Source organism: Aptenodytes forsteri, unplaced genomic scaffold (genome assembly GCF_000699145.1).
Source record: "Aptenodytes forsteri isolate BGI_AS27 unplaced genomic scaffold, ASM69914v1 Scaffold53, whole genome shotgun sequence".
Classification (NCBI taxonomy): Eukaryota; Metazoa; Chordata; class Aves; order Sphenisciformes; family Spheniscidae; genus Aptenodytes; species Aptenodytes forsteri.
The window spans coordinates 5,228,989-5,242,663 of NW_008795909.1; the positions used below are offsets into that span (position 1 = coordinate 5,228,989).

General features: G+C 40.1%; 1 protein-coding gene across 1 annotated transcript in view; it reads left to right on the plus strand.

The window, feature by feature from the left end:
- Positions 1 to 13,675, plus strand: part of MAGI1 (membrane associated guanylate kinase, WW and PDZ domain containing 1) — a 322,237-nt gene that overhangs the window by 134,399 nt on the left and 174,163 nt on the right. Inside the window, exon 2 of the mRNA XM_009284383.2 lies at positions 8,917 to 9,033. Within this exon, the coding sequence (XP_009282658.1) occupies positions 8,917 to 9,033 (117 nt within the window). The remainder of the gene's footprint in view (positions 1 to 8,916; positions 9,034 to 13,675) is intronic.

A 13,675-nucleotide genomic window follows, 5' to 3' on the forward strand; every position in this document is an offset into this window, starting at 1 on the left:
TGGATGCCCCATCCCTGGAAACGTTCCAGGTCAGGTTGGACGGGGCTCTGAGCAACCTGATCTAGTTGAAGATGTCCCTGCTCATGGCAGGGGGGTTGGAGCAGATGACCTTTAGAGGTCCCCTCCAACCCAAACTACTCTATGATTCTATGTTTTCTACCATCATTCATGCAGTTTCTACCATCATTCATGCAGTAGCTCTCGGATGACTGAACTGTACCGATCCAGGCTCTCCTTTGAATCCTCATAAAAAGACAGCTTGAATTGGCAAGTGTTTTAATATTGTAGTGACTTAAAGCTTCACGATGTATTTGTTTGCAGTGATGCTGTAAGACTCTTACTTTCTCCATTTTTTCTTGTTCTTTAAGAGTATTGTCAGTGTTAGAGTGTCAGACCTATAGGACATCCTGCTGTCAAACTTCATAGTAATCGATAGCTTTCCTGCAGGTACTGTCCATGACTGACTACGCTCCCTTTCCTGGGATGCCATTGTGGCTGTGTGGCCTCCCTCTCTCCCAGGTCAGGGTTGTCCTGGGCTGCAAGGATGTCAGAGGGTGAGGGAAGGTTTCTCCTCCAGGAGCTTCAAGAAATTGAAGGCTGAAACTTGAGGGCACCAGAAGCTTGAAAAGGCCAAAGTGGGAGAAAGGCTGGTCTTTCTGCTGTATTTGCTGGCATTGCTGATCTGAATTCAGCTAAGGGCAAGAGAAGTGTATTTGTCACAAGCATTCAGAATTTTCAGGCCTGGTGTATAAATGATAATATTTTTGCTTTTCAACCTCCAAGCTTGAGTTCTGCGGGGTTTTTTGGCACTTCTCAGCTGAAAGACTATTTGTTTAAATTTACACTAGAAATATGAATCACTATTAATGCACAGAAAATAAGGTGGAGCACTCTGCGAATACAGTAGATTAGATCAGGTGCTCATAGAATAGTTTCACCGGGGATTTATGATCTGTTAAGTGCATTTCTGTAGCAGCAAATGCTGAATTACCACTTCAGTGCTGGTTCATTCACCCATGAAGATTGAGAGCGATACCAAAAGGTACTGTGCCAAGAAAGCTCTTGCCTGCTCCTGATTCTGAACACGACCTGAAAGTTTTGAGTGAATACATCTCCTTCAGATTCACAACTCACACCTAAAATAATATTTTAAGAAGTTCTGTTAGTAATAAAGTAACAAGTGTTATTCATTCTCCAGACAGGAATTACTAGCTGCACTGAAGTGCTCTCTGCTGATTCAGCAGCTAGGCTGCTGCTGAAGTCTTAACCATGCTCCATCAAAGTTGAGTTTTATTGCTGTGTAGGTAGTTTATCCTGTAACTTTGTGCAATTCTTTATAGCATAACCCTCCAGCTTATCATAATTTCCTTCCACTGGAAGGATTTTGCAGTGGATGTGTCTTTGTTGTTCTGAGAGGGTTTAAAAGCATAAAAATTGGAAAGTATTTTATGTTTTACTTCAGGAAGGTGGCCAAAGGATGGGCAGTCAGTTTGCTTTGGTTGTGGTATGGATTTGTTAGAATAACGGAAACGTCTAGGCTCTGATCTGAGCAGTTCATCTATCTGGAGTCTGGCTATAGCAGGCTGGTACAAATTAAAATAATATACTGATTGGGGCTGGATGTAGTGTTTCCAACAAAAATCGAGTTTGTACCCTCAGACCAGTAGTTTTTGTCAACAGAGACTCTCCAAATTGGTATGGAAGCAATCATTGACAATGACAGACAGGGCTATTGAAGCATTTATGGGGGACATCCAAACATCTGGACTTTATGGGACTGGTTTGTATCCAGCAATAAAAGTTCATTGGTGTTTTTTGTTTGTTTTTAATAGAGGGAAAAAAAGAAGAAAACAGAATTGGAATCAAATCAGGTGTCTGCTGAGCCATGTTAATTGTTAAGCTGAACTCCCATGGCAATGTTTAAATATCTTTTTAGCACACTGAGCCATAAAAGGTTTTTAAGTGTACTTGTGTTAGGAAAATGTAGTAGCAATTAATTTACCAACACGTTGTGGGTGAACAAGGTGCCTTCATTTCATGGGTGGCTGGAAGACAGAACATGCTTAGATTATATTGGATTTAAGAAGCCACATGAATACTTAAGGCTTTTAAACTGGATGTTTTTGCTTTGTGATCTTATTTGAACTCCGGCCAACCATGATGAATGTTTTCTGTCCTACTCTATATCCTCGTGTCTTTGACCTCACAGGAGACATGAAATAACAAACATAGGTACTGGACTTTATTTACTTATTTACTTAGTAGTTAAAACAAGAAAGCAAACAAAACCATGATGTATTTCAGCTCTTCTCCCCAGCACCCCCTTGACAAATGGCTGTTGGAACAGTGTTAAACTGTGACCTTAAAGCCACAGGCGTAATGAAACTGTTATCTGGCAGATGTGACAGACTCATCTTACATAAATCACTCTCTTTTGTCACTACTGGCATATGGCCAATGAATCTTCTAATTATTGAATGGCTTTTATAGCCCCATTATTTATAATCACTTTTGGACAGCAGCTGGAAGGCAAGGATGGGACGGAATGAAATGATATAGCACAAACTATTATCATTTGTGCAACAACTGCTGGGATTAGGAATATTTGATGATGATGTGGTTACCAGCACAGTCTTGTTAAATGATAAAAATCCACTCAGCCTTCATTTTGTCTTCTAAGATGGGCTGCTGCCTACTGGACCTTGCCATGAAGATGATTATATTAATTGATCCAGAAATAGAATATGAATCTCTTCAGACGTTAACAAAATATATGTGTGAGTATCAGGGCCACCTTTACGCCAGGACTTGAGGAAAATCCATTGCAAGCATTAGTAAGACACAGTGGTGATGCCCTGGCACTACTGTTGTGCCAAGTGCTGTACGGAAAAGTTTTTAAGAAGTGCCTTCTGCTTCCCAGGAGCCCTGTCTACGTTCCTCTTTTTAGTAAGAATTTAAAAACAGATTTAGAAGTTCTCTTTTGTTACTTTATTAACATTTTAACATTTCTTTAAAAAAAAAAAAAAACTAGGTGGTTTTTTTGAGGGGGATGATGGGTTTAAAACTAGCTTAAGGTAATTCACTTTATAATTAAGGGGAACTATTTTGGGTCTAATTATAGATGAATTTGTGTTCAGTCCTGTCTGCTGGGTAGAGCAGCAGCCTCGGAGAAAGGAGTGCGACTGAAGTCACCCAGCCTTTAAGGCCAGTCAACTAAGATTGCAAGTCCACACACTGCTTTAGAAAATGTGAGCTGCGGGTTCTCTGCTCATGCCTCTAAACGAGTGGGGGTTTTTGTTTTTTGTTTGGTTTGGTTTTTTTTTTTCCTTATCTGCAGTTCTGCATTTTGTGGCACAGAAATAAAACCCTGCCAACCATGATAACTTATTAATGTTTGTTAAATACCTTCAGATAGAGACCTTCAGATGAAAGACAGTATGTTATAATCAGGGGTTTATACTGCAAATCCAACATGTGCAATCTTTGTCTTTAAAAAATTGAACCCTTCCCTCTTGACGCATACATCAGGGCGGCAAGAGAGAGTCTTAATCCAGATGACTCTATTGCACTTTTATCCCTTTAGTGAGGCCTTTAACCTTTCATTGCTTCATAGCCCTGTTGTTTTGAAATGGTCTTTGTCTGCCCGCAGAGAATCCCTCTGCTAAGACGCCTTTAAATGGAGATCCTGACAAGAGAAGGGGGATTCTGCTGCAATTCAGGAATGGAAAATGGAGTTTTCCGGTTCAGATGCTATCAGTCACTATGAATGTAGCAATTGGTAGCCTTCCCAAAGAAGGATAAAGCAAAAATATATACTAGCGTAAACCTGCTTATAGGAGTGTAATATAGGTCAGAGACCACTGTGTCCCGGGCCTGACCCTGACCCATCTTCGCACAAGCATCTATAGGCTCTGTCAGAGCATAGCTATTTACCAGGATTATCTATGACCATCTCAAAACATAAATGGGATAAAACAGCTGCAGTAATTAATATAAACTATAAAATGATAATTTCCAAATGCATAAAACATGAGTTCAAAATACATCTTCAGAATACACATATTGCGCAGTTCTGGCATAGACTATCTACCAGCTGGCAGGAAGGTGCTGTCAGCCCTGCGATGTTCATGCTCAGCTTTTTCTTGAAAAAATTCAGATTTTGCTTGGTCATTTATGCAGTCTGCTTTCCTTATTGGAAGCTCGTATGTCAATAAGGCAAGAAGCTTGTAGCCCCCTAGGTCTGTGCTGCTGCTCGCTGGTGGTAGGGCTCTGGAAGAGATGGATGTTCTTATGCAGCAAAGACAGCATTAGATGATCTGGTATGCATTTTTCTTCCCTGCAGAAACTGGAAATTGTTGCAATAAGCGTCAGAGCATAATTCAAAGCATAGTTTCTCTAGTGACTTTAATATTAGGTAACTGTTGGAGGACAAATATGTGACAGAGGATTGAGGGTTTGAAAGAAGTGTATTTAGAAACAGTCAATATTTTTCATTAAACACAAAAACATCTAGGTTACATATTTACCTCCACAAAATGGACAAGTACATTTTGTTTCTCAGAAACCTGTATGTCAGTAATATATTTTTTTCTATGGAGAGATGTTTTGTTTCCCCCTTGGGGTTTGTTTTTGCTACTAAAATATTGTTGTTATGATGTAATGGTTTGGGAGAACAGTTGACGTACTCTAAAAGGCAGTGTAATAATTAAGAATAATTGAGAAAACCAGCCATTCAGTGAGCTGCCCTTTGTTTCATTCAAAGATAAAGAAAAAATTCAGATAATAAGATGGAAACTTCTCAGATTTGGAGTAGTACAATACAGAGAGAAGCAGTGGAAAGTTGGTTCTCTGACTGTATCTTCACATAAGGAAAGGCATTGGTTTCATTCAGTGGGGGGAAAAAAAAAGGAAGGAAACTTGCAACAACAAAACCCAATCTTTGAACAGGTTTTACTTCTAAAACTTTAAAATATAAATTTTGGTAAGTTTAGTAGGGAAGAATTTCTTTTTGCATTTTTAATGTCTGATTTTCTAAAGCTAGATATATCAGCCTAATTTTGATTACAGAAATAACCAGGTAGTTTTTCTGTGTGCAAATAAATGCATTTGCAACATATCCTGGCCAGCAGGAAGGAGGAGCTGAGCACTGGCTTGTAAGACCTGTATCCTCTGGTTTGGAAACTGCTGTTTCTGGCTTGTATCTTTTGTTCCTCCACTGTTATCACTGTAGGATCTCTTTACATGCTTTTAGCAGAGAAGAAAAGAAAGGATCTCAAAAGAGTAAATGTAAGATCCAATCTCTTTGAGAACAGAGGAGTATTTTGAAGGGTAGTAGTATACTTCTAGTTAACACAGCTCATCTCTAAGGAAACTGGAGCCAGGCATTTTCTTGAGCACAACTTATGCATGGAATTAAGTTTATAAAGGGAGGGCTTTTGCATAAAATCAGGTGGTTCCGGCACCTGCCCTTCAACCCAGCCTGGTGATGGTTGGTGTATGGACAGAAGCCATCAGCAGGTGAGACTCATTTTCAGAGGGAGCGTGCACAAGCAAGGGGTGCCCCTGAGGATCAGAATGAGTTTTACTGCTACAGTTTGCACACAGGAGGTTGGTGAAATGTCCCTGGCATACCTTTCAGATTCTCAGGAATTGCGGGTGCATACATTTCAGACTCAAAAAAAATTTATCAGGATTTATAAACTTGTGTCTAGTACTAGAATCTACTAAATAATGCCCATATCAAGCACATGCCCTCTCAAGCCTGAGGAGATTTTTGGAAAAGATAATCGGAGTGGAATGAATCATTTCAAATGGTAAAGAATCCAGTATGTTCCAGGGTGGATCCTTTTGGCAGCTTTCTACATGGTGTTAGTTTCTGTCTTCGCTCATTTTCTTCTTCCATGCTCTGGAGTGTGTTGCATGGGGTGAGCCTGCTTTTGTCCACAGCTGTGGTCTCAGCGGCTCCTGAGCTATCGTCAGGGCTGCAAGAAGCCTTTATTTCTGTCAAGAATTTTCTGGAATTTAGCAACAAAAATGTGGCTTAGCAAGCGTTTGTGGGGGTTTTTTCCTCCTCTTTTCTTTTTTTCTCCCCATTTAAAATAAATGCAATAGAAATAAGCATCACTGTGAGCTCCCTGAGGGGACAAACATGTGAGTGTAAGTACTGCTATAGCCCCTATTTTTGCAACTGCCATCTTGGCTAGTGCATTAGTGACTCAGCTGGGAAATCCCAGCTACTGCATAAACCAAATAACCAAACTTTCCAGCGGGGGCTGTAATAGACTGAGATGCTAGATGGAATAGGCACAGAGGGAAGCTAAAAGCAGATATCATCAGTAAATTGCATATTTTCTGTGGTCAAACAAGCCCTAGCTCAGCAGAGCTTTTTCACCTCTAGACATTATTGTGACATAAATCATTGAATCATGAATCACACAGTATTTCAGGAGAAAGCCTAAGTTATATGATACATGCAGCTCAGTGCATTAATTTCTTCACTGGAAGAAATGGAATAAGCCATTGTATTATGTCCAAACTGTTTGTCATATTTGTTCTTTTTGCTATGAGAAACCACGTTGTCTTAATATCTCTTGTTCAAAGAAGAATATGGACTGTTTAATTAAAAGATAAAGAAATGCTTTATTATTTCAGGAGATGCTCTTTTTTTTGTGCCCAGTCTCCCTCTGGAGTGAAACAATGTGGTATGAAATCAAAATTCTGGAGTTTGGAAGGTCAGCTCTGAGATTGGAAAACTGTAGTCCACGGAACTACCAAGCCCTCCACGTGCCTCCTATGTGGGAAACCATTTTTATAGTGTAATAACTGTGACCATTTGTTAGAAAATGGGTTGATAATCTGCTCTTGGAGTGAGGGGTGTTGCTGGGTTACCAACTCAGGGAAGTGTGATGAGCCAGTTTTATCTGCCTTAATTTCAGTTTTGTTGTTTGAGCCATTTCTCTAATGAGCATCTTGGTCTTTAAAAACGTTCCTTCTTTTAATAGCTGGGCCTGCTGCCTAAGCCTTCCTTTCTTCAATAAGAAATTTAATTTAAAAAAAAAAAAAAAAAAAAGCTGTCTGGAGAACCTAAATACAAATCACCTATTTATTTTTTAGAATTTGACTTAGTATTTCAGACTATGGTTTTTTTGTGTTTAGTTTTGTTTTTAAACTAGCATTTCTGTTAAAATATTCCAGGACTGCATTAGGCAGATAGGCTGTTCCTGCCCATGGTCACGTAATGGTCTGCACTCTTTTTCTCATTTGTCTGGTAACGCTGCTGCCTCCCAGACCCACTGTCCAACCGCGCTCCATTGCAGTATTATTATTCTTGATTTGTTCTGCAGTGGTTCCTAGAGGCTCCAGCCAGGAATCTGCAACTGTGCTGCTATGTTCAGTGTCAACAAGTATTGAGATGATCTCTGCATTACATATTCACAATCCAAAAAATTGTAATGCAAATTATAAAAGACCATAGAAACAGCTGCAGTGGTTCAGCCCAAGGTCCACGTAGCCCAGCATTCTGGCTCTAGCTGTGGCCATAAATAAGATGCCTAGCAAAGGAAAGGAAAAGAACGAGGTACTTGATATTCCCCCACTTCTTTTGCCAGGTCTCCCAGCCACCAGCAATTAATTTTCAGCTCGAGGGATTTCCTACACCCTCTTTTGCAACCCCCAACGGGTCCATCTTCCAAGTGCTTTTCCAGTTTCTCCTTGAAGCTCCTCAATAAGCTTCTTGCACCGACAGTGCTCTCCACCAAGGAGATCTCCCACAGCCTGTGTGAACTACAGTCACTGTTGCGTGGTTTTGAACCAAGCTCCCATTAACTTTCATTGGTGTCTCCCAGTCCTTGTGTTGGAGCGGCAGGGAGCAGTCAGTCCTCACCCGCGCTCTGGGCATGTTGGAGACCGATGTCCACAAGAGGCTGCAGCATCCCAGCCCACCCTCTTGGTCCTCGTATGGCAACTGCTCCAGGCTTTGATCATCCTAGTTGCGTTTCTCTGAAGCTTTTCCAGTGGTTTTTTTTTCTTTTCTTTTTAGAACAGAAGAGTTTCTATCCCTGTTCTCCGTATGTTCTTGTGGGGTTGTTTTTGCTCTTCAGTCAAATTAATGTCAATGTTATTCCAGACTTGGAAATACTTCATTTCTGGGAAAAGACTTCATTAAGTTGCTCCAGTTCATATGTTCTGCTACAAGAAAGGATTTGGTGTTCAGCAACTAGCAACGTTCACTAACAACTATGTTTCTTTTTCTTTGTTGTTTTTTTTTCTTTTTTTCTTTTTGTTGTTGTTGTTTTGTTTTCAACTCATTTATTTTTATTCTCACACACTTCTGAAAGTGTTCAAAACTGAATGGGGAAATAAATAGATTTAAGTGAAATGTGTTGGATATTGTTCTGTTGTTTTTAAGGACTTTGGGTGCTCTTAACTCCTTCAATCAATTCTTTTCTGACTCCTGCTGTGTGCTGGGGTATATACGAGTGCAAAGTATAGCACTTGTTTGATTTTGTGCCATGTTCAGCTATATTAGTACCTCCAATGGGAGCAGCCTTTGCCTTCTGTCTGTCTGCTCAGCTCACCCTCCAGTGAGTTGCAAAAGCAATACTCTACCTTTATTATTTTTCTTCTTTTTTACATCATCTGTCTTTCTCCATTTGCTCAGACAAATAAGTGATAAAAGGGAATGATGATCTGTTTAACACCACAGGAAGAAAGATGCATTATGAGACAAGAGAGACCTCTTGTTTACAGCAAGTTATTTTTGGTAATTGGCCATTTGTAGAGGAAGATGAGCCTCCGCTCGTAAAGTCAGCATGCCATAATTTAGGGGACTCTGAATGGAAGTCTAACATTCGCCTGAATTGGAAATGTTAATTGTGTGCATTTAGAAATAAATAAATGGCTGTTTTTTCTTTGCAGGAAGCAGACTGAACAAAGACCTGAGACATTATCTCAACCAGAGGTTTCAGAAAGGATCGCCAGATCACGATCTGCAGCAGACTATTAGAGATAACCTTTATCGCCATGCTGTGCCTTGTAAGTAACAAAACATTGACCTGGTGGATTACGTGTAGTAGAATTTTTTTTTTTTTTTGAGGCAGCCTTCACGTGGTGGTGTGCATGGCTTCGGGGGAGACTCAGTTTTCAGCTTGGGCAGATTTCCATGTGTGACAGCAGATAGGGTTCAGGTAGGGTTGAAAAGGAGAACAGTTCATGCCTGAACTCTGCTTTTTTGATGACCTTTTTGGAACAGCTGATGGTTTGATGCAAGCCTGTGATGCTTACTTCGGAGAAAAAACCCTGAAAAACCAGCCATGAAGTGGGTGCTTGCCTTAGAAGAAATCTTCATTAACACCATTATGGTGAATGTTCCTTTATTGGTTTGAAATCTATGACTAAAAAACCTGCTTTTATTTTTATTTCCTTAGCAGAACTTTATTTCTGATGCTTATTTAACTTATGAAATTGAAGAGCATTTTATGGCTGGATGCCATTGTAGCAGGCAACTGCCACTGTTAGAAGGTCATCCTCGATTCAAGTAGGAGATAAGCAGCAAGCGTTAGTGAAGCTGAGAAAGAAATGCTCTTTTTCACTCAAAAAAACAGCCAGGAGGAAAACCGAGAAGTTTGAAGGGTAGTAATCTTTAGAAGTTCAGAATCTTTACCCAAAATGAGACTGTCCTTGGCATTTTGGGAAGATGTACAAAGAGTGGAGAAGGATCCTCCTTCACTGCACCTCTGTTTGGCATTCTCCAGCTGCCAGGAGAGGCTATTCTAAAGAAAAGGTTTTTCTGCTTAACTTTGATGAGCTGCGGGGATAATGGTATGCCTTTCAGATCAGGCTGGGATAAGAATTAGTAAATGTCTTCGTTACAGAATACTGAGATGAGCAGCAAAATATTTTGAAGTTTTCTATCTCAACATGAGTCAGAGGTTGTTTATCCTGGGAGACTTATATAAATATTGAATAATGGTGTTGCCACTTAAAAATGGGTATTTGCCAACAAAGAGCACATAATGGTACGTAGAGTAATAGCCATTTTCAATCTAAGTGTTGCATGCAGGAGAACTGTGTAGGACCGCAGTTAAAATTGTGTGGTAACACTGACAGATGTTGATTCTTCAGATGGCAGATGCTGTATATCACCATTGAGTTTATTCTCATTTTATCAGTAGAAAGCATGGACCAAATTAGGTTTAAAGTGCTGTGCATGGACATAAAGAATAAATATGGATTATTATTTTCTATTGAACACGTCCATTTTCCATTTTGTCAACGTGAAATATGATTAGTTTTCAATCATCTGACTTGCCAGGCTGCAGGTTTTTAAAGCATACTGCAAAAAGCGCCTTCTAGGAGAGCACGTGCAATGTTAGGCTCGGGAAATGCAATGTCGTGATGCTAATGTCCTTCTGCCTATGTGTTATATTCCAATTTCTAAAGCAGTAAATAAAGCAAATGAGCGAAAGTTCTGTGGAAGCATTTTGTGCGTTACCAAGGTTACATTTTGAAATGCTTTCCTTTGATTCTTTTCTCTGATTTATTGAACTTGATGGTGAGCTAAACTGCTTAGACTCGCTAAAGATTTTTGATTTAAAATTAAGAGCAGTGAAAGTGATTCCTGCCTTTTAGAAATAGCTGGGGGGAAATATGGGTTGTCGATGTATTAATTAGAACATCAGTACTTATGTTCCATTTATGAAACAAATGGAAAATCTGAGAAGTGGAGTTAGTTATTGTGTGTATTCATATTTCCTGAGTTGTAAAGCAGGTAGCATTTAATTTTTTTCCTCATGTACTGTGGGGTTGGTATTAGCAGTAGCTTTTAAGAATGATGCTAATATTCATATGTGAATTTGAATGAGACTGATGCATGCACGGTGGGTTGGGATGCTTTATGGGTCCAGAGATTAATCTAGCTGTACACTCATATTTTTATTCGTTGGTACACGTGACCAGTAAATCCAGAGCCCCGGACCAATCTCTAGTGCTAATGGATTATGAAGTCTTGTATTTTGAAAATGGAATTCCCTGCTGATTATGTGGTAAACACGAACAAGAACACAAGGTCACTTGGACTGAGCATGCTTGGCCTGACAGCTGCTTTTTGTTGCACTAATATAAGGGCTAAATGAAGTCATAATTAGTAAATGCAAAATGGAGAAAGGCGATGTTAACCAGTTCTTCCCCATAAATTCTAGTAAGAATCCCATGTGGTTCAGCTCTGACTAGTTTGGTACAGGCGGTGAGAAAACCCAGAGGGCTTCTGTTTCCCACACAGCCGCGTGCCGGTTGCCTGCTTGGCGGACTCAGGAACTGAGTGAAGACACAGCTATAGCTTTTGTGGAAGATAGAGGTCAAGCAGAGGGGAGGAAAGATGCAGAAAGTTTGACTTGACCTCGTTATTTCATATGACGATGACACACTGCTTAAGCATCATTTAGATTTTTACTTTAGAAGTGTTGGTTAAGGGTTTGCTTTATTTTCTGGTGAACAATCGAGCGTAAGAGGGGGGGATGATGTCAGCTCCCAAAGGGGGTATGAGCGTTGCCTAAATGGGTGACACAGGGATGGCTTTCTGAGAGACCAGAGGACTTAATCCCTAAACATGGGAGCTGTCATAAAGAAAATGAGACCTTGAAATGGACCCAAAAGTGAAGTAGTATTGAAAGAAGTAGATGAATCACAGGGTTATTTTTGCAAGCTGAAGTCTTCCCCTACTTCCTCAGTGCCCTCTGCCCCTCCAGCATGCTTCCCCCGAGTCTTTGTACCCTCAACTCCCTGCTCCCCATTGAGCTGATTTTTTTCTGCAAAGATCTGTAGTAAACAACAGCTGTGACAAGCTTCCAGGTGGCCTCCAAGTTTCGTTGTGCTGTCCTGAGTGCTCCGCTGTTAATATCACACCAAACCCATGGGTTTGTTTACAGACCCAAAGCATTCTCCTCTGGAATTTACAACTTCAGCATCCTAATCTAGGACCAAGCCAGAGTAAGGAAGAGAGGCAGGACATGTATTTTATGTGTTTGGATGGTGCATAAGTGCTAATGAAGCCATGCATTTACAATGTACACATCTTTGAAAGAGTTAGTGCAGTTCAGCCACTGAACTAGCTTTTATTGCAGCTGAACCAAGTGTGTGTTATTTCCTTTACTTTCTTCCTGATGCTGATATTTCACTATTAACTTCACATGCTGGGTCAGAGTATTTTTGTTTTCTGCTTAAGAAAAATCAGCACCTTAAACTTGAGCAAAATTATTCTCCTTACATGTTCAGATAAGTAACTATTCTTATTCCTAGCATGTAGGATCCACTGTCGAAACTAGAAAAAACCCTCAAATACATCATCCAGATTAGCAAGATGTTGGTCCAGTCTCAAGCTATCCCCTTTGCCTCGTTTTGTTTTGAAGCACCACATTTTTCCTGTTTTCTGATGTGCCTAATGAAGATCACCAGAAATAATGCTCTATTTGTGGGCTAGTTAATGGCTCCATTGAGCTTGGAGTAGACTGTGAATTGGCAACAATTTCATGATTACTGATTGGCCATGACTGTACCAGAAGTGCTTTGACTGATGCAGAGACTTTGTCCACAGCTTATTTCTAGTGCGGATTTTGCTTATTTCTAGTGCTGATTTCACTTATTCCAGCTCAATTTTGTCAGCCTAAGCTCTTAAGAGCAAAAGGGCAGGTTTACCAACTGTGTGGGGCATCTTGCTGGAGCACTTTGTGGCATGTCTGAGTCCACCTCTGCTAACAGAAGTTGATGTGACTTGCATTACCTCTGATTTGGGGGGAGGCTGAGAGTCCGTGATGTAGTTGACATCCTGGCATTTAGGTTTCAAAGAGTGTTTCTTAGGACCAGAACTCCCCCAAACAGGATTGGTGCATGTGAAGATTTACTTAGTGGAAAATGTGGTTAGTTGGAAGTACATGTAAGAATATATCCATTAAATAGGTGTTTCCAAGTAGCCTTACCTTGGGATACCTGTGCAATAGTGTTAATTGAGAAAGATATGCGATAACAACTTACTTTAATGTTATAGTGCAGCAGCGCGTCTAAACCACTGTTCACAGAAGGCTGAACAGACAGGATTATCTTCCCCATTTTGAAATGATGGTAGAGGGCATCTGTTTAAAATAAACAAGCAGTACTGGCCATTTGTCCTAGTTGCTTACTCTCAACAACCTGACAGCAGTTTTCTTTTCACGGTGTATCAAGAAGAATCAGAGAGATGATAATATTTCCATAAAAGCTTATCTCAGCATGTGTTTTTTTTCCTCTGAGCACATTTACTTGATTCTCTACCTGTTTGAGTCCTGTGTGACATGCAGAGGCAGCTATGGTGGGTCTGGCATCTGCACCTTTACTCGCCAAAACAGTGTACCTGGTGCAGGCCTGGCTGAAATAACAGATCAGTGATCCCTTTCCTGTTCATGTATATTCTGCATTTGTCTTATTTCAGTATTGTGCAATTCCTTTCTTTGCCAGGCTGTAGTCTTACGAAGCAAAACTCCGGAAAATGCAAGGTCTTTTTGATGGTAGATAAAACGGGGACAATGTAATGGCTAGCCTAGAGTTAAGTCTTAGATGTCAGCCTAGACACTCTGTGGCAGGGTTTTTTTTTTTTTTTTTTTTTTTTATTATAATTTTTTTTTGAAAAAAAAAAAAAAAAAAAAAA